At 44.6% G+C, this 27,435-nt stretch overlaps 2 protein-coding genes across 5 annotated transcripts in view; both read right to left on the minus strand.

The window, feature by feature from the left end:
* The window catches only part of LOC121540333 (ubiquitin-conjugating enzyme E2 R2), a 43,282-nt gene extending 22,738 nt beyond the window's left edge, over positions 1 to 20,544 (minus strand). The window contains exon 1 of the mRNA XM_041849128.2: positions 19,928 to 20,544. Coding sequence (XP_041705062.2) covers positions 19,928 to 20,110 — 183 coding nt within the window. The 5' untranslated portion in view covers positions 20,111 to 20,544. The remainder of the gene's footprint in view (positions 1 to 19,927) is intronic.
* Positions 20,545 to 21,370: 826 nt separating this feature from the next.
* The window catches only part of LOC121540332 (AP-3 complex subunit delta-1-like), a 42,265-nt gene continuing 36,200 nt past the window's right edge, over positions 21,371 to 27,435 (minus strand). For all 4 annotated transcript variants that reach the window (XM_041849124.2, XM_041849125.2, XM_041849126.2 and 1 more), the window contains 8 exons: positions 27,261 to 27,410; positions 26,925 to 26,972; positions 24,976 to 25,165; positions 24,745 to 24,833; positions 24,515 to 24,600; positions 24,206 to 24,327; positions 23,825 to 23,904; positions 21,371 to 23,683 (listed from right to left, as the gene is read on the minus strand). In XM_041849124.2, the coding sequence (XP_041705058.2) occupies positions 23,588 to 23,683; positions 23,825 to 23,904; positions 24,206 to 24,327; positions 24,515 to 24,600; positions 24,745 to 24,833; positions 24,976 to 25,165; positions 26,925 to 26,972; positions 27,261 to 27,410 (861 nt within the window). In that variant the 3' untranslated portion in view covers positions 21,371 to 23,587. The remainder of the gene's footprint in view (positions 23,684 to 23,824; positions 23,905 to 24,205; positions 24,328 to 24,514; positions 24,601 to 24,744; positions 24,834 to 24,975; positions 25,166 to 26,924; positions 26,973 to 27,260; positions 27,411 to 27,435) is intronic.

Genomic DNA, 27,435 nt, shown 5'->3' on the forward strand with positions numbered 1-27,435 from the left:
AAGAGTATACCTCTGGTCAAATTTCTAGTCATGACTACTTTATTTAGGCCCATCTTAGCTTGGTACCTGATCAGTATGCTTTTGTCAACTCCTCTATCGTTGTCATGCCATAGACATTGGAGTCGAAGCTAGGGGTCATTTCCATGAGCACCAACATGTGATATTTATAGGATTGGCCTGAGTAGGTGGGGCGGGGCCAAGTGCGAGTGGATTTTTCCAAATTCAACAGACATGCATCGTATTAACCAGCCTGATAATAGCTCATTTCCAATTTGATTCATTTCTCTACTCTGAATAGAATAGGAATGGACTTCTAGGCCTACTCAGGCTGGTTATAGGCAGACTATCACATTCAACCTACAGTTGTGGTCAAAGGTTTTGAGAATCACACAAATACTAATTTTCACAAAGTCTTCTGCCTCAGTTGATGATGTCAATTTGCATATACTCCAGAATGTCATGAAGAGTGATCAGATGAATTGCAATTAATTGCAAAGTCCCTCTTTACCATGAAAATGAACTTCATCCCAAAAAAACATTTCCACTGCGTTTCAGCCCTGCCACAAAAGGACCAGCTGCCATCATGTCAGTGATTATCTCGTTAACACAGGTCAGAGTGTTGACGAGGACAAGGCTGGAGATCACTCTGTCATGCTGATTGAGTTAGAATAACAGACTGGAAGCTTTAAAAGGAGGGTGGTGCTTGAAATCATTGTTCTTCCTCTGTTAACCATGACGTGCCGTCATCATTGCTTTGCACAAAAAGGGCTTCACAGGCAAGGATATTGCTGCTAGTAAGATTGCACCTACATCAACCATTTATCGGATCATCAAGAACTTCAAGGAGAGAGGTTAAATTGTTGTGAAGAAGGCGTCAGGGCGCCCAAGAAAGTCCAGCAAGCGCCAGGACCGTCTCCTAAAGTTGATTCAGCTGCGGGATCGGGGCACCACCAGTGCAGAGCTTGCTCAGGAATGGCAGCAGGCAGGTGGGAGTGCAACTGCACGCACAGTGAGGCGAAGACTTTTGGAGGATGGCCTGGTGTCAAGAAGGGCAGCAAAGAAGCCACTTCTCTCCAGGAAAAACATCAGGGACAGACTGATATTCAGCAAAAGGTACAGGGATTGGACTGCTGAGGACTGGGGAAAAGTCATTTTCTCTGATGAATCCCCTTTCCGATTGCTTGGGGCATCCGGAAAACACCTTGTCCGGAGAAGACCAGGTGAGCGCTACCATCAGTCCTGTGTCATGCCAACAGTAAAGCATCCTGAGACCATTCATGTGTGGGGTTGCTTCTCAGCCAAGGGAGTGGGCTCACTCACAATTTTGCCTAAGAACACAATTGAGAGCATCCTGTCGGGCTGTATCACCGCCTGGTACGGCAACTGCACCGCCCACAACCGCAGGGCTCTCCAGAGGGTGGTGCGGTCTGCCGAACGCATTACCGGGGTCAAACTACCCGCCCTCCAAGACACATACAATACCCGATGTCACAGGAAGGACAAAAAGATCATCAAGGACATCAACCACCCGAGCAACTGCCTGTTCACCCCGCTATCATCCAGAAGGCGAGGTCAGTACAGGTGCATCAAAGCTGGGACCGAGAGAATGAAAAACGGCTTCTATCTCAAGGCCATCAGACTGTTAAATAGCCATCACTAGCACATTAGAGGCTGCTGCTGCCTATTGAAATCACTGGCCACCTTAAGAAATGGAACACTAGTCACTTTAATAATGTTTACATATCTTGCACTACTCATCTCATATGTATATACTGCATTCTATTCTATAATATTCTACTGTATCTTAGTCCATGCCGCTCTGTCATTGCTTGGCCATATATGTATATATTCTTAAAACCCATTCCTTACTAGTTTTGTGTGTATTGGGTATATGTTGTGAAATTGTTAGATATTACTGCACTGTCGGAGCTAGAAGCACAAGCATTTCGCTACACCCGCTATAACATCTGCTAAAGACGTGTATGTGACAAATATAATTTGATTTGATTTGAATAAAGAATGGTACCAACGCATCCTCCGAGAGAAACTTCTCCCAACCATCCAAGAACAGTTTGGTGACGACCAACGCCTTTTCCAGCATGATGGAGCACCTTGCCATAAGGCAAAAGTGATAACTAAGTGGCTCGGGGAACAAAACATCGACATTTTGGGTCCATGGCCAGGAAACTCCCCAGACCTTAATCCCATTGAGAACTTGTGGTCGATCCTCAAGAGGCGGGTGGACAAACAAAAACCCACAAATTCTGACAAACTCCAAGCATTGATTATGAAAGAATGGGCTGCCATCAGTCAGGATGTGGCCCATAAGTTAATTGACAGCATGCCAGGGCAGATTGCAGAGGTCTTGAAAAAGAAGGGTCAACACTGCAAATATTGACTCTTTGCATAAACTTAATGTAATTGTCAATAAAAGCCTTTGACACTTATGGAATGCTTGTAATTATACTTCAGTATACCATAGTAACATCTGACAAAATATCTCATAACACTGAAGCAGCGAACTTTGTGAAGACCAATACTTCTCAAAACTTTTGACCAAGACCTTCGGAAAGTATTCAGACCCCTTGACTTTTTCCACATTTTGTTATGTTACAGCCTTATTCTAAAATTGATTAAATAAATAAAAATCTCAGCATTCTACACACAAAAGCCCATAATGACAAAGCGAGAAGAGGTTTTTAGAACTTTTTTCAAATCATATATTTTTTGTTGTTGTTGCATAAATACCTTTTTTACATTAGTATTCAGACCCTTCACTATGAGACTCAAAATTGAGCTCAGGTGCATCCTGTTTCCATTGATCATCCTTGAGATGTTTCTACAACTTGATTGGAGTCCACCTGTGGTAAATTCAATTGATTGGACATGATTTGGATAAGGCACACACCTGTCTATATAAGGTCCCACAGTTGACAGTGCATGTCAGAGCAAAAACCAAGCCATGAGGTCGAAGGAATTGTTCGTAGAGCTCTGAGACAGGATTGTGTCTAGGCACAGATCTGGGGAAGGTTACCAAAACATTTCTGCAGCATTGAAGGTCCCCAAGAACACAGTGGCCTCCATCATTCTTAAATGGAAGAAGTTTGGAACCAGCCAGATTCTTCCTAGAGCTGGTTTTCCGGCCAAACTGAGCAATCGGGGGAGAAGGGCCTTGGTCAGAACCCGGTGGTCACTCTGACAGAGCTCCAGAGTTCCTCTGTGGAGAAGGGAGAACCTTCCAGAAGGACAACCATCTCTGCAGCCCTCCACCAATCAGGCCTTTATGGTAGAGTGGCCAGACGGAAGCCACTCCTCAGTAAAAAGGCACATGACAGCCCGCTTGGAGTTTGCCAAAAGCCACATAAAGGACTCTCAGACCATGAGAAACAAGATTCTCTGGTCTGATGAAACCAAGATTGAACTCTTTGGTCTGAATGCCAAGCGTCACGTCTGGAGGAAACCTGGCACCATCCCTACGGTGAAGCATGGTGGTGGCAGAATCATGCTGTGGGGATGTTTTTCAGCGGCAGGGACTGGGAGACTAGTTAGGATCGAGGCAAAGATGAACGGAGCAAAGTACAGAGAGATCCTTGATGAAAACCTGCTCCAGAGCGCTCAGGACCTCAGACCGGAGCGAAGATTCACCTTCCAACAGGACAACGACCCTAAGCACACAGCCAAGACAACGCAGGAGTGGCTTCGGGACAAGTCTCTGAATGTCCTTGAGTGGCCCAGCCAGAGCCTGGACTTGAACCCGATCGAACATCTCTGGAAAGACCTGAAAATAGCTGTGCAGCAACGCTCCCCATCCAACTTTACAGAGCTTGAGAGGATCTGCAGAGAAGAATGGGAGAAACTTCCCAATACAGGTATCCCAAGCTTGTAGCGTCCTACCCAAGAAGACTCGAGGCTGTAATCGCTACCAAAGGTGCTTCAACAAAGTACTGAGTAAGTCTGAATACTTAAGTAAATGTGATATTTCAGTTTTTTATAAATGATAATTTGTCATTATGGGGTATTGTGTGTAGATTGATGAGGGGGGGGAACTATTTAATCAATTTTAGAATAAGGCTGTAACGTAACAAAATGTGGAAACAGTCAAGGGGTCTGAATACTTTCTGAATGGACTGTATACTGTAGTAGACCATATAGCCCATCTATCAGAAACAGGTAATGTGGTTCCATTTCAACATATTTATTAGTGCTGTAACATATAGAAATTAAATCAAACAGCCTAGAATACACACCAAAGCTTTACAAAATGTTAAAATCAAAAGGCTATTGCACAGAAAAACGTGGACAGTCGGGTGCATGGTAAATTCAGGACCGATGGAAAGTAACATAATAAACTAAAGCACTGATAATTGGGAACGAGATCAGAATGACTGCTAAGGCTTGATCCATAAATTAAATAGGTAGCCTAGCCTACAAAACTAAAACAATCCATATGTTCAAATCAAAAGGCCTGATTAATATGACATCAATAACGTAGCCACATCCCGAGTCCCCTGTGCTGACACATTCAGAAATCAAAAGATGGTTAATTTAGTTTCTTAAAGCTCTGACGAAGGCCAAGTGAACAAGAAACACTTTTGCAATACTCGTGATCATTTTAAGGAGAACAAAAACTACTAAGCCGGGTGTAGACTACACGATTTTAGCTGTCCCATTCCCAGACAAGTTTTTGAAATCGGAGACAAAATCCCCCTATCGTTACCTACTCAGGGCGTGCGGCCGTCACCAACGCTCATTTTAATGTGAGTGGGTCAGAGACGCAATCTGAGGAGAAGGGTGCAACTGCAGCCCGCAATTCGGGGCGTTCCTGCATGTGGGCATTCCTGCATCTGCAGGAACCCCTATTTATACTTCTATTGGTATATTTTTAAGCTATGACTCCAGTACATAGGCGGGAGGCAGGGGCGCTCCAGTACAGTAGATGGCGGTAATGCACCATAACGTTGGATGCCAACCGCCAATAAACCCTACAGAAGAAGAAGAGGTGGGGACGACAACAGTAGCTAGCTATAGCTAGTACACACCGGTAGTGTCCTTCGTCCCCACCTGTCACACTGTTTTCACGCAGTTCTGTTAACGACGGTGAGGGCAAGTGTTCGGCAGTCGGGAGCAAAAGGACACTCTGTGCTAGCTTAGCCAGCTAGTTAGCACACAGTGTCGCCCCAGCCTCCCGCCTGCTGTGCTAGCGGGAGGTGGGGGCGACAGGTAGACAGTCTCCTTGGCCCCCACCTGTCGGGCATGTTTTTTTCAGGTACACAGCAGGTGGGGGTGACACCGTGTGCTATTAAGTTAGCAAGCTATTTCGCTAGCAGACGGTGTCGCTCCAGCCTCCCAGACTAGCGAGAGGCGGGGGTGACCGGTAGACAGTGTCCTTCCGCCTGTCGGGCACTGTTTCCCCGCAGTTCTGTTAACGACTGTGTTCGGCAGGCGGGAGCAAAGGACATTGTCTACTGGTGTCACTCCCTCTAGCTAGCAAAGAAGATTCCAGTCCACAGCAGGCGGGGGCGAAAAAACTCAATATTTTTATTTCCCTTTTGACCCACATTCAAAAGTGTCACACAAGCATGAAGATGTCATGCTCGAGAGGGTGCGTTCATGTAGCAACCAATGGGGTGCTCGAGGGGGCGGTGTTCATGAAAGAACCAATGTAATGCCCATATGCAGCAACGCCCCGAATTGTAGGCTGCAGTTGCACACTATTGAATCTGAGGGCTACAGATCCCGTCTCTAGCCTACATTTGAAAACCACCGCAGAAGGTTTGCTATTCGGCATTTTCCCAATTAAGTAGCCTAGTTTTGTTGTTTGGCTACTTGAAGAGAGCTAGGGCCCATCACTCGCAGACCACCTCTTCCAATGCATTGTGGAAGTGTGCATCGAATTCTACTAGATGGAAAGCCGAAATGAGTATAACATCCTGGTATTTAAACCATACTCGATTTTCGAAGTGCCGCATACTATTAAACATTTGATTTTCGCATACTGAGAATGAGTCGTGTGATTGCATTGTATTCGTTGATTTTGGTAGCGCATCCCCTTATCTAATTGATCAGCTGTTGTCAAAGCCGAAATGAGTATGACATCCGGACATTTAAAGCATACTCGATTTTCGACACAAAGCCCATAGTGATTGGCACACACACGCCAAATAATAAAGCATGGTACCCCTCCCATTCCTCTGAGGCTCAGGCTTAGCCAGCGGGGGGTTGTTTGCTTCCTCTCACACACATAAACTAACGTGATTTAACCAGGTTTGTCTCTTGAGATAAAAACCTAGTTTTCCAAGAGGGAGGGGCGGAACATGTAAGGGGTGGGGGGTTGTGCACAAACTCCACACAAGCCTTCGCCAACATTACACCGTTACTTATGGCCTAATGCTGATTGCATTGTACGAGCCATTAGTGACTAGTAAATTGAACAGGGGGAGGTTGCCATATCTACCAGGCCATATCTACCAGGCCCATACAACAACAAGCCCAGAATGGAAAGCCTGACATAGGCCTAACAGAATCCTGTTCGCTTGTAAAAGTCTGGGGCCATGCCTCCGAACTGGCTCAGGTCCAGAATGACTGGGGTTCACGCCAACACTCCACATACAGACAGAGAGAGAGACGGGCAACAAAACACAGGGACAATAGCCTTGCAGCTTACATACCAGCCTAGCTCCAGCTAGCATAGCAGCAGTGAGGGAGCCAAGGCCAGTGGAAACGCAGAGGGACATTTAAGCCCTGTAAGGTGAGCTCTGAGTGCAATATTCAAGCAAGCAGCTTATTAAAGCAGGAACAGGGATCCTGTAAGAAGGTAATGGTATTACATGTCACCATGCGGCTTATAGAGGGCCTTTAACACTTCCCTGCCCACGTAGAGCCACGACATGGATCTCCATAGAACACACTCATACCAAAATAGCCTACTTGCTGCCTGACCATAGGAATGGAACAAAGACCCACACAAGTTAAAAAACAGCATACAATGCCATCACAACACACTAGATTAACATAACTCAGGGTTCTCTTTCTTTGCATGAGTTAGATAAAACATAGAAAATGGCTGATCAAGGCGGGAGTCAAGGATCCTGCTTGATTCTGTTCCCTTGGAGAGTTCATCAATGAGCTTGACGCCTTGATAAGTTCCTTTCCTGAGGATGGCTCACCCCTCACAGTTCTGGGTGACTTTAACCTGCCGACGTCTGCCTTTGACTCATTTCTCTCTGCCTCCTTCTTTCCACTCCTTTCCTCTTTTGACCTCACCCTCTCACCGTCCCCCTCTACTCACAAGGCAGGCAATACGCTTGACCTCATCTTTACTAGATGCTGTTCTTCTACTAATCTCACTGCAACTCCCCTCCAAGTCTCCGACCACTACTTTGTATCCTTTTCTCTCTCGCTCTCCTCCAACACTACTTAGATGGTAATGCGCCGTCGCAACCTTCGCTCTCTCTCTCCTCTTCCATCCTATCATCTCTTCCCTCTGCTAAATCCTTCTCCCTCCGGTCTCCTGATTCTGCCTCCTCGACCCTCCTCTCCTCCCTTTCTGCATCTTTTGACTCTCTATGTCACCTATCCTCCCGGCCGGCTCGGTCCTCCCATCCTGCTCCGTGGCTTGACGACTCATTGCGAGCGCACAGAACAGGGCTCCGGGCTGTCATCTTTTCACTCTCTCCTCTCTACTTTTTCTTCCTCTGTTTCTGCTGCTAAAGCCACTTTCTACCACTCTAAATTTCAAGCCTCTGCCTCTAACCCTAGGAAGCTCTTTGCCACCTTCTCCTCCCTGCTGAATCCTCCTCCCCCTCCCTCCTCCCTCTCTGTGGATGACTTCGTCAACCATTTTGAAAAGAAGGTTGACGACATCCGATCCTCATTTATTAAGTCAAATGATACCGCTGGTCCTGCTCACACTGCCCTACCCTATGCTTTGACTTCCTTCTCCCCTCTCTCTCCAGATGACATCTTGCGACTTGTAACGGCCGGCCGCCCAACAACCTGCCCGCTTGACCCTATCCCCTCCTCTCTTCTCCAGACCATTTCCAGAGACCTTCTTCCTTACCTCACCTCGCTCATCAACTCATCCTTGACCGCTGGCTATGTCCCTTCCGTCTTCAAGAGAGCAAGAGTTGCACCCCTCCTCAAAAAACCTACACTCGATCCCTCCGATGTCAACAACTACAGACCAGTATCCCTTCTTTCTTTTCTCTCCAAAACTCTTGAGCGTGCCGTCTCTAGCCAATTCTCCTGCTCTCTCAGAATTACCTTCTTGATCCTAACCAGTCAGGTTTCAAGACTGGTCATTCAACTGAGACTGCTCTTCTCTGTGTCACGGAGGCTCTCCGCACTGCCAAAGCTAACTCTCTCTCCTCTGCGCTTATCCTTCTAGACCTATCTGCTGCCTTTGATACTGTGAACCATCAGATCCTCCTCTCCACCCTCTCCGAGTTGGGCATCTCCGGCGCTGCTCACTCATGGATTGCGTCCTACCTGACAGGTCGCTCTTACCAGGTGGCGTGGCGAGAATCTGTCTCCGCACCACGTGCTCCCACTACTGGTGTCCCCCAGGGCTCAGTTCTAGGCCCTCTCCTATTCTCTCTATACACCAAGTCACTTGGCTCTGTCATATCCTCACATGGTCTCTCCTATCATTGCTACGCAGACGACACAATTAATTTTCTCCTTTCCCGCCTTCTGATAACCAGGTGGCGAATCACATCTCTGCATGTCTGGCAGACATATCAGTGTGGATGTCGGATCACCACCTCAAGCTGAACCCCCCCACCTCTACAGAAGCACAGTTCCCGCTCAGCCCAGTCAAAGCTATTCGCTGCTCTGGCACCCCAATGGTGGAACAAGCTCCCCCACGATGCCAGGACAGTGGAGTCACTGACCACCTTCCGGAGACACTTGAAACCCTACCTCTTTAAGGAATACCTGGAATAGTATAATAGTAATCCTTCTATCCCCCCCTTTATTACCACTGTCTTTTGTCTAAACTAACACCTGACTTATTTCACCTGCTAGCACTGACTTGTTTAAATAAATGTACTTATTGTGATCGAGATGTAGTTGTCCCTGATTGCACTGATTTTGCTCACAGCTGCTTGTTTGAAGAAGTGTACTTACAGTGATCAAGATGTGGTTGTCCCACTGGCTATCCTAAGTTGAATGCACCAATTTGTAAGTCGCCCTGGATAAGAGCGTCTGCTAAATGACTTAAATGTAAATTAGTCTTGGTCTTTCATTGACAGACAAAAATCCCACAAATGTATCATGCATGCTGTTTTATACCATCTTTTTGGTATATCTGAAAGGGTTAGGGGGTAAAACACATGGTAAATTAAAAGCCACCTAAAGACCAAGTTTTAATTCCTGCATTTTCACAGACCCTGTAACCAAAATACAGGTATCAGTCTATGTGAATGTTTCTCTGTTTTCTTGCAGGTAGCCTAAATTCATTAACACTTCCACTGTTTAACATCCCCCCCACCCAATTTGCCAGCTACCCACTGATGTAAAAAATGTAAAACTCAGCAAAAAAAGAAACGTCATCTCACTGTCAACTACGTTTATTTTCAGCAAACTTAACATGTGTAAATATTTGTATGAACATAACAAGATTCAACAACTGAGACATAAACTGAACAAGTTCCACAGACATGTGACTAATAGAAATTGAATAATGTGTCCCTGAACAAAGGGGAGGGGGGGTCAAAATCAAAAGTAACAGTTAGTATCTGGTGTGGCCACCAGCTGCATTAAGTACTGCAGTGCATCTCCTCCTCATGGACTGCACCAGATTTGCCAGTTCTTGCTGTGAGATGTTACCCCACTCTTCCACCAAGGCACCTGCAAGTTCCCGGACATTTCTGGGGGGGAATGGCACTAGCCCTCACCCTCCGATCCAACAGGTCCCAGACGTGCTCAATGGGATTGAGATCCGGGCTCTTCGCTGGCCATGGCAGAACACTGACATTCCGGTCTTGCAGGAAATCACACACAGAACGAGCAGTATGGCTGGTCATGTCAGGATGAGCCTGCAGGAAGGGTACCACATGAGGGAGGAGGATGTCTTCCCTGTAACGCACAGCGTTGAGATTGCCTGCAATGACAACAAGCTCAGTCCGATGATGCTGTGCCACACCGCCCCAGACTATGACGGACCCTCCACCTCCAAATCGATCCCGCTCCAGAGTACAGGCCTCGGTGTAACGCTCATTCCTTCGAATCCGACCATCACCCCTGATGAGACAAAACCGCGAATCGTCAGTGAAGAGCACTTTTTGCCAGTCCTGTCTGGTCCAGCAACGGTGGGTTTGTGCCCATAGGCAATGTTGTTGCCGGTGATGTCTGGTGAGGACCTGCCTTACAACAGGCCTACAAGCCCTCAGTCAGGCCTCTCTCAGCCTATTGCGGACAGTCTGAGCACTGATGGAGGGATTGTGCGTTCCTGGTGTAACTCAGGCAGTTGTTGTTGCCATCCTGTACCTGTCCCGCAGGTGTGATGTTCGGATGTACCGATCCTGTGCAGGTGTTGTTACACGTGGTCTGCCACTGCGAGGACGATCAGCTGTCCGTCCTGTCTCCCTGTAGCGCTGTCTTAGGAGTCTCACAGTACAAACATTGCAATTTATTGCCCTGGCCACATCTGCAGTCCTCATGCCTCCTTGTAGCATGCCTAAGGCACGTTCACACACCCTGGGCATCTTTCTTTTGGTCTTTTTCAGAGTCAGTAGAAAGGCCTCTTTAGTGTCCTAAGTTTTCATAACTGTGACCTTTATTGCCTACCGTCTGTAAGCTGTTAGTGTCTTAACGACCGTTCCACAGGTGCATGTTCATTAATTGTTTATGGTTAATTGAACAAGCATGGGAAACAGTGTTTAAACCCTTTATCTGTGAAGTTATTTGGATTTTTACGAATTATCTTTGAAAGACAGGGTCCTGAAAAAGGGATGTGTCTTTTTTTTGCTGAGTTTATAAACATTGCCTTAGATTTTTGCAGGTAATATATGCTACCACATCTTGTCTGAAATGGGTAATAGAGAGAGATTAGGGAAACAGAAAACAAAGAGGTGGAAAGTAGGGTATATCCTCCATAGAGAGCACTGACTGGGCACTGCATGACACTCACAACACCCATGGCAGGCAGGCAGGCTGCACTCACAGGCAGGGAGGGAGGGAAACTTTCCATGGCAGCAGAGCTGAAAACCCTGACCTGTCTGCAAAACTGACACCAAGCCCAGAGGGATGAGAGGAGAGAGGGAGGGCAGTGGAGTGTGACTGGGCTTAAAAAGCTGGCCTTGCTCATTTCCTCTGCTGCACCCTGGCTACTGCCTACCTCATCAAGTACATTTTACATTCACATTTTAGTCATTTAGCAGATGCTCTTATCCAGAGCGACTTACAGTTAGTGAGTGCATACATTTTTCATACTGGCCCCTACATCCCAAGGAGGTGACAAACAAGAGGTTCAGAATAGGGACATTAGCTCCATTTCCCTGCATAATTCTGAACTCTACACAAACAGACTCAAATATCCCCTCCATGCCTGAGGCTTGACGGTCTCTAATATCACTTATTAAGCCCATGCCACACACACGCCCCTGAACCTAGCTCCTCAAAGCACACTACACCAAGCCTCTCTTCTCCTGGCTGCACCCCACCCAGCCTCTCCTCTCCTGGCTGCACCCCACCAAGCCTCTCCTCTCCTAGTTGTACCCCACCAAGCCTCTCCTCTCCTAGTTGTACCCCACCAAGCCTCTCCTATCCTGGCTGCAACCCACCAAGCCTCTCCTCTCCTCTCCTAGTTGTACCCCACCAAGCCTCTCCTCTCCTAGTTGTACCCCACCAAGCCTCTCCTCTCCTGGCTGCTCAGTTCCATGTTTTTCTGAAGTGAGGCTCTCCTGAGAACCCTGTGGAAACAAGCGGCAGCTGCTTTTATGATTCACCTAGTAACAGGTACATAACTGGGAGGATGTGTTGCTGTTTCAGTCAGACAGGCAGACAGGAGGAGGAAGAGAGGCTGGCACAGGAAAAACAGGATCTAGAGCAGAACTGCTAGGCTCAGCATCTACCTTGTAACCTACCTTGACCCATCTTTCTTGGATGGTGACCTATAAACATGTGTGGCGAAGCCAGACAGAGAGAACACACCCTGTGGAGGGAGGCTGGAATCAGGGCAAAGTAAACCAGGTCAGCTAAAGCAGCATAAACCCTCACAGAACTAATCATTCTGTTCTTCTCCCAATGCACCACCTTTTCTGTCTGACGACACCCTTCTACCAGTCCCCAAGCTCGCTCTCCCTCGCACTCAGATTGTCTCTCTGATTCCCTCTGTCTCAGATTGTGTCGCTCTCAGATTGTCTCGCTCAGATTGCCTCTCTCCTGGCTGCTCTACAGAGTGTGAATGAAAAGAGGAATGTGCCCTTGAGAACAGCAGTGCGCCGCGCACGCACATGTTTTGTAGACTAGAATGTGATAGAGGTGCTTTAGATGATCCTACCCACACACCAGGGTCCTGCCTCATTTAACAGAACCCTTTTAGTGTGGGGGAGGAGAAATAGTCACTCTAGTACACTCTACACCAGAACCACTGTCAACGGCGGTCCACTTCACAAATGCAATTAGCCTAATTACAAGCTGCCAACCAACTTGACACGATGAGGAGAGGGCCTGTCAAAACCCAGACCTTTAGTACTGCAAAAAGAAAAGAATGCAGCAATGCTGCACACATCTGTAATAGCCCTACTACAAGGTTCACTGGGACAAGAGAGGCCTGAATTAGCTGTGGACCAAGGCACCAATCATTATTTAAACCTTTCTGACATATTACTGGTGGGGCTAATTCCCATGGAAGTAGGCTAAATTAGCAATTTATCCATGTAGGGAAATCATTGGATTTGCAAGTGCTTTGCATTCAACCTGATCCAGTCTAGGAATATCTGGAAATATGCTAAACTAGCCCAACGTTTGCCTATTTCTGAAATAAACAAAAGCTGAAACAGGCTGCCTATCAATGGAGCCCTGTTCTCTTAGTAGGATATCACCCCAGGCTTGGAACATGTAAGTACACGATCATGATTAGGCTGACTGTTGGAAGGAGTACTGTATGACTCTACCTCTGCATGGGCCCCCTTTTCTAATGGCAGGCTCGCTTTTCACAGGGCCCCCAGGGGCACCAGCTCGAGCAGGGCCAGGAATGGCACTGCCTCTCTCTCCCTTTATATATCTCTCTCTCCCCTTCTCCCAGCTCTCATTTCTGTGTGACAGAGCCAGGCAGCCAGAGGGGGAAACATGACTCCAGCGGCCAAGGCAGGACAGCCCAGCCCTGTGCAGGCCTCCTCCTCCTCTCACCAGCCTAAGGCCAGCAGACTGCCACCACAGCCAGGTGTTGAATGAGTGTCTGTCAACTGACTGTCAATGCAGTGGCCACATGTTACGTTGAAGGCAATTAGTGTGCTCTCTATTTTGCAGTTGACTGACATAACCAAGTGGTCTTTAATTGTGTTGTGCAAAAGAGTATATTTTGAAATACACTATTCAAATACTATAATGAGATCTGAAAATAAAATGCCTTACTCGAGGGGTTGGGGTTGCATTTTTCAACCATACCAAGTGTGTGCAGTTGCTGGGTTCCTGTCACCCTCATCAGTGCTGACATTCCACTGACCCCAGGCTCTTAACACTGTTGTGGCATAGGACTACTTAGCTTACTTCACAAATATATTTGTAACTCGTGGCAGAAATCTCACGGTTGAACATGTAGATGACCTTGTGGTTGAGGAAGTGTATGCATGATGTCACCAAAAAACAGTACAGTATGAAGATTGGCAGAAACTGCTTCTCCAATAGAAATCCCTGATTACAGTTGTAAGCGATGTCATGGCAATGTTAGCTAGCTAAGCTCATGCGCAGAAACACGTAAATCGTGTCTAACGGTCGTCTCGCACCGAATTGCGCATGTGCAGGCCGTCAAATCAAAGGCACTCCTTCGATATGAAGTAGTTTTGGACAAAAATAAAACATGTCAGTTTGTCACGTTCATGAGGTTGGAGTAATAACATGTTCAAATACTTAATTGAACTGCTTTGCAAGCATTCCTGGAAGTCTTGCGATGTTGCGTCTCTGGGTTTAGAAACGGTATGATGTCACTTAAAAGGAAGTAGGGGAGCTACAGCTATTCCTCGTCATGACAGCCTTTGAACTCCAAGCAAAACAATATGCACATCTCAAAGCTGAAGGCCCTGTTGTCGAAAGAAAAAAGGGGTCTGTCTTTGGCCTACTCTGACAGAACCAATTCTCTGGGCAGGTGACTTGGCTCCTCAGTCTGTGTCCCAGGGACAGGGTCAACCCAGGCTGGGATGCAATGCTGCTGCCACTGTGTCACTCAGCATTAGGATGCAGGCCCTGGGCTGACCGAGCTGACCAGGAAAGGCCCTAGCACTGCTGAAGACACAGATAGGGAGAACAGGGTAGTTGTGTGCGAGTGTGTGATCCAGCAAAGAGTGTTTGGCAATGGGCGAAAATGTAAATGAAGACAGAACTTGGCTGAATATCTACACATTGGGAATGAATGAGATGAGTTCCCTCCTTACAATGTCAAGTGCGTTGAGTATTTGGAAAATAAGTTTAGGTTAATTCCACTTTATTCCTTACTGTACTGTACTGTATTTTAGTGTTGTTTGCCCATCTACAATATATGACCAAAAGTATGTGGACACCTGCTCGTCAAACATCTCATTCCAAAATCATGGGCATTAATATGAAGTTGGTCCCCCCTTTGCTGCTAGAACAGCCTCCACTCTTCTGGGAAGACATTCCACTAATGTTGGAACATTGCTGCAGTCGGCGTTCAAATTCATCCTAAAGGTGTTTGATGGGGTTGAAGTCAGGGCTCTGTGCAGGCCAGTGAAGTTCTTCCACACCGATCTCGACAAACTATTTCTGTATGGACCTCGCTTTGTGCACAGGGGCATTGTCATGCTGAAACAGGAAAGGGCCTTCCCCAAACTGTTGCCACAAAGTTAGAAGCACAGAATCGTCTAGAGTGTCATTGTATGCTATAGTGTTAAGATTTCCCTTCACTGGAACTAAGGGGCCTAGCCCAAACCATGAAAAACAGCCCCAGACCATTATTCCTCCACCAAACTTTACAGTTGGCACTATGCATTCGGGCAGGTAGCGTTCTGCTGGCATCTGCCAAACCCAGATTCGTCCGTCGGACTGCCAGATGGTGAAGCGTGACTCGTCACTCCAGTGAAAGCGTTTCCACTGCTCCAGAGTCCAATGGCGGTGAGCTTTACACCACTCCAGCCAACGCTTGGCATTGCGCATGGTGATCTTAGGCTTGTGTGCGGCTGCTCCGCCATGGAAACCCATTTCATGAAGCTCCCGACGAACAGTTATTGTGCTGACATTGCTTCCAGAGGCAGTTTGGAACTCGGTAGTGAGTGTTGCAATCGAGGACATACGATTTTTACACGCTACGCGCTTCAGCTCTCTGCGGTCCTGTTCTGTGAGCTTGTGGCCTACCACTTCGTGGCTGAGCCGTTTTTGCTCCTAGACGTTTCCACTTCACAATAACAGCACTTACAATTGACTGGGGCAGCTCTAGCAGGGCAGAAATTTGACGAACTGACTTGTTGGAAAGGTGGCATCCTATGACGGTGCCACGTTGAAAGTCATTGAGCTCTTCAGTAACGCCATTCTACTGCAAATATTTGTCTATGGAGATTGCATGGCTGTGTGCTCGATTTTATACACCTGTCAGCAACGGGTGTGGCTGAACAGCCAAATCCACTAATTTGAAGGGGTGTCCATATACTTTTGTATATATAGTGTACCATCAATATTTTGTTTGGTCTGATGACACATTCAGAGGAGTTACACCCTGATGCAAATGTTTTGCTCCGGTATTGAATAGGCCTATGTCATTGTTTGACTGACTCTTCAATAAATAAGTAAAAGCAGCATGTAACCGAGGGTTTGTCTAACCTGTGTGGGGGGGGGGGGGTCTTAGTCAGAACAGGGAAACTGGTTCGTTGGAGACGTTGGTTAGAGGGAACAATGAGTCACAGGCCTGCTGTGTATTTCACAGCTTTTTTTTTTTTTTAAAGATATCTGTGACCAACAGATGCAGATCTGTATTCCCAGTCATGTGAAATCAATAGATTAGGGCCTAATTTATTTATTTTAATTGACTGATTTCCTTATATGAACTGTAACTTAGTAAAGTCTAGCTCCATCTTCTCTCTTATGTGGGTGGCAGGTAGCCTAGCTGTTAGCGTGTTGGGCCAGTAACCGAAAGGTCGCTAATTCTAATCCCCGATCTGCCTTCGAGCAAGGCACATAACCCTAATTGCTCCACGGTTGCCGTTGATAATGGCAGACCCTGGCAGTGACCCAACTCTCCGAGGGATATGCAAAAAAAACATTTCCAATTTACACACACTTGTACATGTGTGAAATCAGACAAATAAGCACCCACCAAATTATTATTATCCCACTTCCTGCCACTGGACTTCCTCTCATCACCATATTTGAAAGTTCTAATCAGATTTATACATCCTGTGAGACATCTGGCTCCTTCTTCTACCTGTCTGTGGTTATAATGCACTGTAACTGCAGTTACACTGCAAAATTAATGCAGTTATACTGCACTCTGACTGCAATCTTTTTTCATAAGGGCAGGGATTACAAGATAACAGAGAAAGAAAACGTTTCTCACAATCTGTAGCTGTCTTTAGACCTGTTTTCCAATAGATTGATTGAATTATGTTTGTATGGACAGCTTGGGTAAGTTATTCATATCTGTTGTGGTTATTTTTGACATTTGAACTCAAATCTGCCACACTGTTAGTCCTGTACTACAGTAGCTACAACCAGATATATATTTTAGACTAAATGGTAAACAACCGTTGCTAATACATAGAGTTAGGAGTACTATCAACAAAGTAGCCTTTGCTGAGAGGGACACATAAACAGGAAACAGGTTGGATGCTAAGTCAGTCTATGAGAAACAAACACGCCATTGTTTGAGTGTTTACAACCCAAATATCAATAATTAACGTATGTAACGTTAGGTCCTGAGACTAGGCTATAATACTGGGTACTTAAGAGTTAGGCCTGTATTTTAGGATATACCAGTACTGATGCATGGACCGGTTTGGGTTTTTACTTTACCTTCAATAACGGTATTTGAATGTTTGTTTTGTTAAATGTTATACGCCGTGTGTAACGTCCATTTTCATTGTTTACTTCGCTACTCGAGTCATCGCTCTCCCTCTCTCTTCATGCCGCTTTCCACACAGACCTAACCCCGCCCCCTGTCACTCAACAAGCGCATTTGTTGTTCCTCGACCACGAGACAGTTGCGTTCAGTCTGCATGGTCAACGCAGCACATGCAACAATGTTGATGACAACAATGATGTTTTCACTTTGCTTCTTAATATAAATCCACTAGCGTTCTATAATTACACTATTAGTTTGTGTTTTTTACATCTGCAAAAGGCTAGTTTGTATTCTCTTCGCAAGTTGGGCCTAAATCTTATTAGCCGCTAATGCTAATCGCTAGCTAGCTATTAAATGTACTCTAAGTAGATGCCAGAGCAAATGTAATTAGCTATACAGCCTGATAATATCAGTGATGGTGTAGACCTAAATCAGCATGTTGTTTGTGCCACAGTTTCTTCTAAATCAAAGAGGAATAACCGAAGCAAGAATATGTTAGCTACATGAAGAATCTAAGAGAAAAGTTAAATGTAGCCAAAGATTATAGGGTCCCTAGGAAACACTTATTAACAATTTGGTTCCTACCCTGTCACAATAACTCCTCCCTGGGATTTTCATTCGTTGTCATGTCAAACAACACTGTATTCAAAGTGCCCACTATTATATTCTAACTATAGAATTAGAATAATCATTCTATTTCCATGATTCCAACAGTTCACCCAAGTGTTTTGCTCTAAATCACAAGTCAAATTGCAATTGCAACATTTGGTTAAAAATAAGGCCTAGATTGTTTGCCCATATCGTTCAGCCCTACATGGCAGTGTGGAAATGATCTCAAATGAGTGCAGGAAATGCAGACATTTATGAAAATGCTGAAAATTATTTTTGGTTTAAGGTGAAATGTAGAACTTGTATTATTCAAAAACATAAAATACTTTTTTTTTTATACTGTGATATGATATTTTGGCCATATCACCCAGCCCTACTTAGAGTCTATTATAAAAAAGGATGTACAATGCTACCAGCTGCTATTGCTTAGCTATGAAAACAAAGGAACTGGGTTTCGTTTGATGGCTTATAGAGCTTGCCAGCTTGTAGTCCTAAAAAAACGGAAATTAGTTACCTCTGGTTAGTTCAGCCATTCCTATGGGGGAAATTAATGGGGAAAGAATGGCGTTTGGGGATAAACACAGAAAATAATGTCTGAGGTTAACAGGCTTACGAGACCTTATATGTTTTAATCTATGAGATAATATCAGTCAGTTAACCAGACCTTTATGAATTATGAAGCCTCTGTGCTTGTTTTGATTACATAAATGCTTCATAATTCACAAAATGTGATTATCTCAGCTTATCCAAAAACCCTCCAAAAAAAACATGAATTTCCCCATAGGCTTTGGCCAACGAGCCATGGCGGAGTTGGTGCCTACAAAAAGACGCCACTACTATTGCTTTATATAAGAAGCTACAATAGAAATAGGTCTGATTTGGTCTTTATCGTTATCAGCAGATGTATATCAATAACGTGTGTCACCAAGGAGATACATTTCAAACAACCATGGAAAGTAACAATGTGTCAAATGGCACCATGTGCCATATTTGACAATGTTAGAATGTAACAATGTGGCATTGTGGCTCTAACTTTGGATGTGATGGCTAAGCTACATTGCAACAACATGCATTCGGCAATGATGGACGAAATTCCAATAAGAAAAAAATCCTCTTGGAATAAAATATACATACAATGACAAACAGGAACAATATATACAAGCTATAAACAAGCAATGGCAAGTTACAGAGATGACACAGAAGGAACAATGCAGTTCATTCTGCCTGACGGGCAAGGCCGGATTACCGAACGGGCACGCAGGAGGTCTGCCCCCCACCATATAGCACATTAACAGGTTATAAGCAATGGCAAAAAGTGTATAATTGTAGTAAATTTGATTTAAAACTGCAACATTTTCTCTCAGACTCATGGCACAATGCAGAAAAGTCACTGGAAAATGTCATCCTCGTGGCAAAATGTGAAGCACAGCATGAGATGAGCTATAAAACAGCAAAAAAAAATATATCTGCCTTATGACAAAATGTGTTGCATAGCATTGTGGTCCTCTGTAGCTCAGCTGGTAGAGCACGGTGCTTGAAACGCAAAGGTAGTGGGTTCGATCCCCGGGACCACCCATACACAAAAATGTATGCACGCATGACTGTAAGTCGCTTTGGATAAAAGCGTCTGCTAAATGGCATATTATTATTATTATAAAACTAAAATGTGTTAGGGGGGGCACTGGGGTAGATGTCCCGGGGCCCCAAATGCGGTAGTCCGGCCCTGCTGATGGGCTCGCTGACTAAAGTGATATAAGTTGCCAACGTTTGTTTCCTCAAAAGTTTTCCATTTGAACATGTTTTGTGGATCGTCAGATGTTGCTCGAGCTGGTCAACTCATGTCGGCAAACTAGGCCAGGTTGGTTGTCAGAAGGTTTTCAATAGTTAGCTACGTCACAAACAATAGTGACAAAATATAACTGTTCCCTCCATAATATTTACAGACGTTCTACTGTAGTTCAGGGCAAGAGTGAACACTGACCAGGCACAATCTGTTCTGGTAAACCAAGGAAAACAAAACAACTGCGACAACAATTTCTGAGTGATTTGATGGCCATCTTGTTAAATATTCACCAATTTAATACTCACCTTAAAATAACCTCCCTCATAGTGCGTATTTGGGGGTCCGAATATTGCAACTTCCCAGTTGTACAAGTCCGACTCGTCCACTAAAGTTATCCTGAACCCTTCAACTGGCTCCTCTTGAAGACTTTTCATCTCTAACATTAGTGCTTTTTGGGAACTGGCTACATGATGATGTCCATGAGCCATATTCCGCGACGATCTGTATAAACAAAAACCTATCTAGACCTTTTTAGAGAAGAAAGCTAGCTATCCAATTCAACCACAACCACCCTCACACGTTTCCTCTCACAAGATCTACGAAAATATCGTATGTTATTACGTTCGCGTTCGGTTCTCTTCCACTGTGATCGAACAAACCAACCCGTAAATCTCTCACTGACAACCAACCAACCCACAAACCCAAAGCTAGCTTGATATAGTATTTCCTCTCTCGCCAATCTGTTGTTGATCCTCACTGACTGCAAGACATAATTGTTCGAAGGAAATTGTAGTAGTCAAAGCAAACCAGGAATCACAAACAAATAAATTAACGGCTGTCTGAGAGTAGAGATCTCCCCCTTCTCAATTTAATACAGCAGCTGCTTCACGGTGTCTCCACTAAAGTCGCTCAAGCTGGTCCCACAAAGCTTGATGCCCTGAGCAGTGAAGTGCTCGCAAAGCTTTCTGGGAATTGAAGTTATTGAAAAGGCGCAACACTCGCTCGCCATTAAATTATTAGTTTTTATTAAGCAAGGTTAAAAGATTAACGTTTCGATCTGCAATTGAATTATTCAGAATCATGAAGGCCGAAACGTTAATCTTTTAATATCGCTTAAAAAAATATAATATAACATATCGTGAGAGAGTTGCGCCTTTTCCTTTTCAATTATTTAGTTTTTTGGTTGCACCTAGACTCACGTTGGTTGAGCGCCTCCACTTCTTTCCCTATGCGAATTGAAGTTAGACAGAACCTACCCACAGCCTCCAAATTACTTAAATTATAAATGGCAATATAGCCTAAAGGGACTTGCACACAAAGAATATGCAGTTTCAAAGGGTGTAGTAGTAATTGGGAAAAGCAGGTTTTTGGGAAAGGCAAAGGCCACTAGTGCATGCTGAAGTGAGATAGGCCAACTAAATATCCTTGATAAGGTATTATTTTTGCATATCCTTTGAATATACAGCATGTTTGATAATCATATACATCGTACATAGTGATGAAATAAGATGAATAAAAAGCCTGAAATAATTATATAATATGTGGGAGTTTATTGGTTCACCTTAACACAGTGACTACAGCAGCTCAGCCTTTATTTCAATTTGGGTAAACTTCTCCGTTCTAAAGGGAATGTTGATAGTAGATTACAAATGTTGTCTTGCTCATGTAGTCCCCTCTTAAAACATATTACATCATACAGCTGGAGAATAGAGAATGAAGGAGTTGGACAAGACCTTCAAACAAGGAGCGATGAGAATATATTTTAATGTCACAAGCCAAACTCAGCAAGATAATCACTACAATTTACCAGAGAAAAGTATTAAGACAAAGTGGGTAGTTTCTCTGAACTGTACCACCAAGAGCTTTTCTCCTCTACTCCTCTCAGCGCCATGACACCAAATAGAACCTCCTTCCCCAAAGTTAAATAATTTAAAACATTAAAATATATCATTTTTGAATTGTATGAACTTAATAGATACAAATACAACACCATCAAAAACTGTAGCATGATTAATTAAACTTTCACTTCATATAAAAAAACTATGAAAGAAAAAGACAATCATGAAATGACAAGGGAGTTTTGTATGCGTGTGTCCTTGGATAGGGAAAAAATATATTTTTAAGTATACATTTCCTAATCATGCAAGATACAAATTTTAATGAAATACTCTGCACAGAAATGTTTATTAGTACAATGTATGATTACAAGTGCTTTTTTCCATTGCCATTCTGTAACTCAAATCAAAGCACTTTTCCAGGAAGGATATGTTCTTCACTTTGTACTCACACTAACATGGTTCAGAAGAAGCTAATGGAATGGCTCATCTACACTTGCAAGACAGGAATGCGGGTTAGTTGGGATACAAACAAAAAAATGATGGGATCAGTTTAAAGTTGCTACTACATCGTGCTGGACCAGGCAGTGAGACGTGTTGAGAGTAACTAGACAGCAAGTACTTTGAGCAAGTCATGAAAGGAAGAAGCCATTTAAATGATGACCATTCATGTTTATCATAGTGTCAATGCACAGGATGTGGCAAGGCAGTTCTGAGAGAAGATAACACTGGAGTAAGATCGGTTTATGACTGTATATCAGTGACATGTAGGATGTGTTGTAGAGTGTGACAGTCAAAGTGGCACAGGCGCAAGAGGTTTGGATGATATGAAAGACAAACGTCTTGACTGACGACTTGTTTGCTGTCTCAAGAAAGGAGTAGTAAACAAGAAGCCATATTGGCTAATACTGATTAAAAATAAAATATATCAACTAAGTACCATTGCTCTGGCAGAATGAAATTACGACTAGAATAGCCTTCCATCCCCATAGGAGATCCCAAACGAAGTCTATCAACATATAGGAGAACTTGAACAGTTAAGTATGGAGAGCCTGCTATTATAGCAAAGCCACGTGAGAGGCGCTAGCTGCTCTCTAGCTGCAATATGTGATAGCTGGCCTTCATTTGCCACAAGTTCTATATTATTCTGTCACTCACTTCAGATACTGTAGACATGGCAGAGGCAAGAGAGAGAAGTCCAGAACAGCACTGCAGATGAGCCGTAAAATATCCTTCCACCATTACAGCATAATCAAAGCGTTAAATCATTCAATTGTAAAAAGACACCATTCTACCCATGTCTATAATAAGAGACAGAGCAAGGGAACCGGACAATGTTCACTTTTGGAAAAAGTTGCAGAAACATACCCAGTGGAACCGCCTGCATTCTCCTTTTCCAATACACTCTTAGTGTAACTTTCCAGCTCAGGCATTTACAATTCTTATAGGGATTGATATGTTACCGTGACACGGGTCAAACTGAAGCTTAGCATAGTTGAAGCATAGAGCAGTGACACCAGAGGGGAGGTCAGTCTCCTCCAGACAGGAGGTCAGGTCAATGAGCAGTTTAGAGTTGACATGATGTTTCCAGCTAGGGCCAGTCAGAGGAAGTCACACATTCTACGGGACTATAGAGGAGATTAGTAGTAACACGCTGATGTTTAATGCAACAAGGGGGAAAGGCGCAGACGGACGTCAAACATCAACAAACAAACAAAAACAATTCAAAACAGTAAAAACACAATTCAACCAACAACAAAAAAAAAGTCCAGTTGTCAGCATGACTGTCACAGATTGTAATGCCAATGAGAGAGATAGAAGGGAGGAAGCAGGGAAAACCAGTATTCTGACAGTGGAACTAAGTGGAGAGGAAGAGTGGTTCGAAACAAGGAAGTGAAACTAAAAGTGCACAGAGGGGGTGAGCATAGAGCAAATCAGTTAAACAGTGAAGGAGAAAGAGCAGTTCTGAGTGTAAGAGGGGAGTCAAGGAAATGTGTGATTCTGAGGACTAATTAATAGGGTGAAACAGAGTGCCAGCCACAGTGTTTGTAACATGATTATATGTGTTTTTCAGTGAAGGAGGGGTTGAGCAGAGGGTAGGGGGGCACCAAGGGACTGTCAGACACACAATCAGCACTGAGAGAAGGTCAGCTTGATCTCATCCAGCACATTCCCAAGCAGCCCCGGCTCGTCACATTTAGCATCGATGGACACTGTCTGATCAGCCTGCGATGGACAGGGACACAGACAGACAGAGAGGGCAAAGGTTACAAGGATGTCTGAGAAGAAGATCTCATTTGAGTTAAATGGAGACCAATATTTGAATGTCTGGCCCCCTGATTAACGAGGAGGAAGGGAGCTACTTACAGTTTTGACCAGCAGACACACGTGGTGACCCTGGATTGACCTGCTGTACATGGAGGCACAGGAAGCAATCCTCTCCACCACTGGTTAAGAGACAGGAACACAACCGTAAGCTCATTAAACATCTCAAAATCTAAGGTCTTTATCTACCACATTATCATCATCTTAATGTTCATTCAAAGAGGGAGATTTCTGCAAGAGGACACAGTGAACTACAAAAACACCTCAATAAATATGTCCATTCTTCACCTAATACCTCCCCATGCCCCACCCTCTCCCCTGTATTCCCCAGTCCCTATCCTATCCCCCACCCTCTCCCCGTCTCCCTCTGCCTCTGCCTCCCCTTCACCTTCCCCCTGTATGCCCCAGTCCCAGTGTACCCACCAGAGAAGTGGTGGTGGAAGCAGATCCTGGCCAGTAGATGGTGGAAAGGCTGGTTGACTCCCTCCAGCTTCAGAGAGCTTCCCTTGAGGTCCCCTGACTCCAACAGCTTAGCATATGCGTCACTGCAAACAACAACAGCAATCACATTCACTACGCATCACATAGCAAGCAGTTCACCAGCAGTTTAATCTTAAATTCAGATCAGGGCACAATACACTAAGCCAATAGCTCCAAATATTCAGTTAGGTAACGTTAATTATTATTAAAACAGCAGAATGAGGTTCTTTGGGGACAGCTAGCTCCACTGACCTGTAGCAGGGAGTGGTGATCAGGTATGAGGTGCAGGTAAAGTGCAGTTTAAAGTCTAGTTTCTCGTGAGTGGAGGAATCATCAGTCTGTGGGAGAACATAACAATACGCTTTTACATATGAGGAAAAAAGTCAGTAGAACCCTGAGCAGTGAAATAGAGTGTACCCAGAATCAAAGTCACAGGGATAGTGGGGAATGTGGGGGCTTTGTGGTGAGCAAGACTAACTCACCTTGACTATGAAGGTGAGGGTTCCCTTCAGTTTCTGGGGCATCACAATGCTCTGCACTGAGAAGATGAACTGTGCCTCGTTAGAGATCCCTGAGGAACAAGAGAGAGAGAAAAAACAGATTAATTTGGATGTAAACTGGGAATATGAATATTTGGATGTGAATTTAGCTCTTTTATTTCAACAACAGGCTCCATAGCTTTTTCCTCCTCCCAGACTCTCCCGCTTCCTCACCGGGGGGCAGTTGGAAGGGCACGGTGAGGCTGTCGTGTGGACCGGCTCCCTCAGGCCGCTGCAGCTTGGAGTTGAGAGAGTCCAGCACGTTCAACTCCATGGACTTGATGAAGCTGTCACACTTATTCTCAAAGATAACAGAGACCACCACCTGGCTACCATCATGCAGGTTCCCCTGGATGTCACACACCTAGAGAGGGAAAGAGAGAGAGATTAAGCTGAGGTCGATCCCCTCCGTAGCCAGCAGTGTTCACACAAGGAGCCCAGCAGATTGACTTGCATGCATAACCACGGCAAACCAGCAAATCCATTCAACCATTCCAATCCCAACATGAATCCCATGTGATTTTTCTGAAGCACCCTGGAAACAGCACTGATAGGACAGTAGAATCGTAACATCACACACTCAAGGGGATGCCCCTGGCTTATGGTGTTCTGAATAACAGGGTCACATTTTCCAATATACACGTCTCTGCATAACAGCTTGGTTATCACAGGGTGATTAAGCCAGGGGGCACAGTCTGAGAAAAAGCACAACCACACAGCACATCTAGAAGATTCTCCTGTAAAACCCATAGCCTGCAGTTCACAGAACCTCAGCCAATACCTCATCAGTATCCTGCTTCATCTTGACAGAAAGAAAAAGCAAGAGCATAAGGGGGGTCCACTTACAGTACATACACTGCATTTGGAAAGTATTCAGACCCCTTTACTTTTTCCACATTTTGTTACGTTACAGCCTTATTCTAAAATTGATTCAATTGTTTTTTCCCCCTCATCAATCTACACACAATACCCATTAATGACAAAGCAAAAACAGGTTTTTAGAAATATCACATTTATATAAGTATTCAGACCCTTTACTCAGTACTGAAAAACATCCCCACAGCATGATGCTGCCATCACCATGCTTCACCGTAAGGATGGTGCCAGGTTTCCTCCAGACGTGACGCTTGGCATTCAGGCCAAAGAGTTCAATCTTGGTTTCATCAGACCAGAGAATCTTGTTTCTCATGGTCAGAGTCCTTTAGGTGCCTTTTGGCAAACTCCAAGCAGACTGTTACGTGCTTTTTACTGAGGAGTGGCTTCCATCTGGCACTCTACCATAAAGGCCTGATTGGTGGAGTGCTGCAGAGATGTTTGTACTTCTGGAAGGTTCTCCCATTTCCACAGAGGAACTCTGGAGCTCTGTCAGAGCGACCATCAGGTTCTTGGTCACCTCCCTGACCAAGACCCTTCTCCCCCGATTGCTCAGTTTGGCCGGGCGGCCAGCTCAGCGAAGAGTCTTGGTGGTTCCAAACTTCTTCCATTTAAGAATGATGGAGCCCACTGTGTTCTTGGGGACCTTCAATGCTGCAGAAATTTTTTCGTACCATTCCCCAGATCTGTGCCTCGACACAATCGTGTCTCGGAGCTATACGGATAATTTATTTGACCTCATAGCTTGGTTTTTGCTCTGACATGCACTGTCAACTGTGGGACCTTATATAGACAGGTGTGTGCCTTTCCAAATCATGTCCAATTAATTGAATTTACCACAGGTGGACTCCAATCAAGTTGTAGAAACATCAAGGATTATCAATGGAAACAGGATGCACCTGAGCTCAATTTCGAGTCTCATAGCAAAGGGACTGAATACTTATGTAAATAAGGTATTTCTGTTTTTAATATTTAATACATTTGCAAATATTTCTAAAAACCTGTTTTCGCTTTGTCATTATGGGGTATTGTGTGTAGATTGATGAGGGGAAAAAATAATTAAATCAATTTTAGAATAAGGCTGTAACATAACAAAACGTGGAAAAAGGGAAGCAGTCTGAATACTTTCCGAATGGACTGTATTATATATATATATATATATATATATATATGTTACAATGACTCCTCCCAGTTCACAACAATAGTATACTTCTCCAGTGGACCCAAGCGTCTCCCTCCATCACACTCACCATCTTGATGTAGGAGTTCTCAGCCAGCAGGGCGTAATTGGACATGGGCTTTAACGAGAGAAGAGTCTGGTCAGTTCTCGCTTGTCACTCAATATGCAAACAAGGGAACCAGTCCCAGGTCTGGATTCTGTATATATGCTATTTGAGATAGGGAGTGTATAAAAACTTCATACTTGACATACTTGTGTCAAATCAATGGGTGAAGGTTGGGAAGTTTTGACAAAACCATACAATGAAAGGGTAGATTTATACGGACAGTACTGCATTTATGACTTGAACGTCCAGTGGACAGGGATTGGACTGCGTGGACAGAATGAAAGGTGATTGGTTACTGACCGGCAGAGGCTCCTCCTCCTCCACCGTGCCGTTCTGCACAGACTCGTCTCCGGATCCATCACTATGGTGATGATGATGGTGGTGCTTCTTCTTCTTTTTCTTGTCCTTCTCCTCCTTTTTCTGCTTCTTCTTCTTGTGCTTGGAGGATTTCTGAGAGGGAAACAAGCAGGGGATG

This window comes from Coregonus clupeaformis, chromosome 26 (genome assembly GCF_020615455.1).
Source record: "Coregonus clupeaformis isolate EN_2021a chromosome 26, ASM2061545v1, whole genome shotgun sequence".
Taxonomy (NCBI): Eukaryota; Metazoa; Chordata; class Actinopteri; order Salmoniformes; family Salmonidae; genus Coregonus; species Coregonus clupeaformis.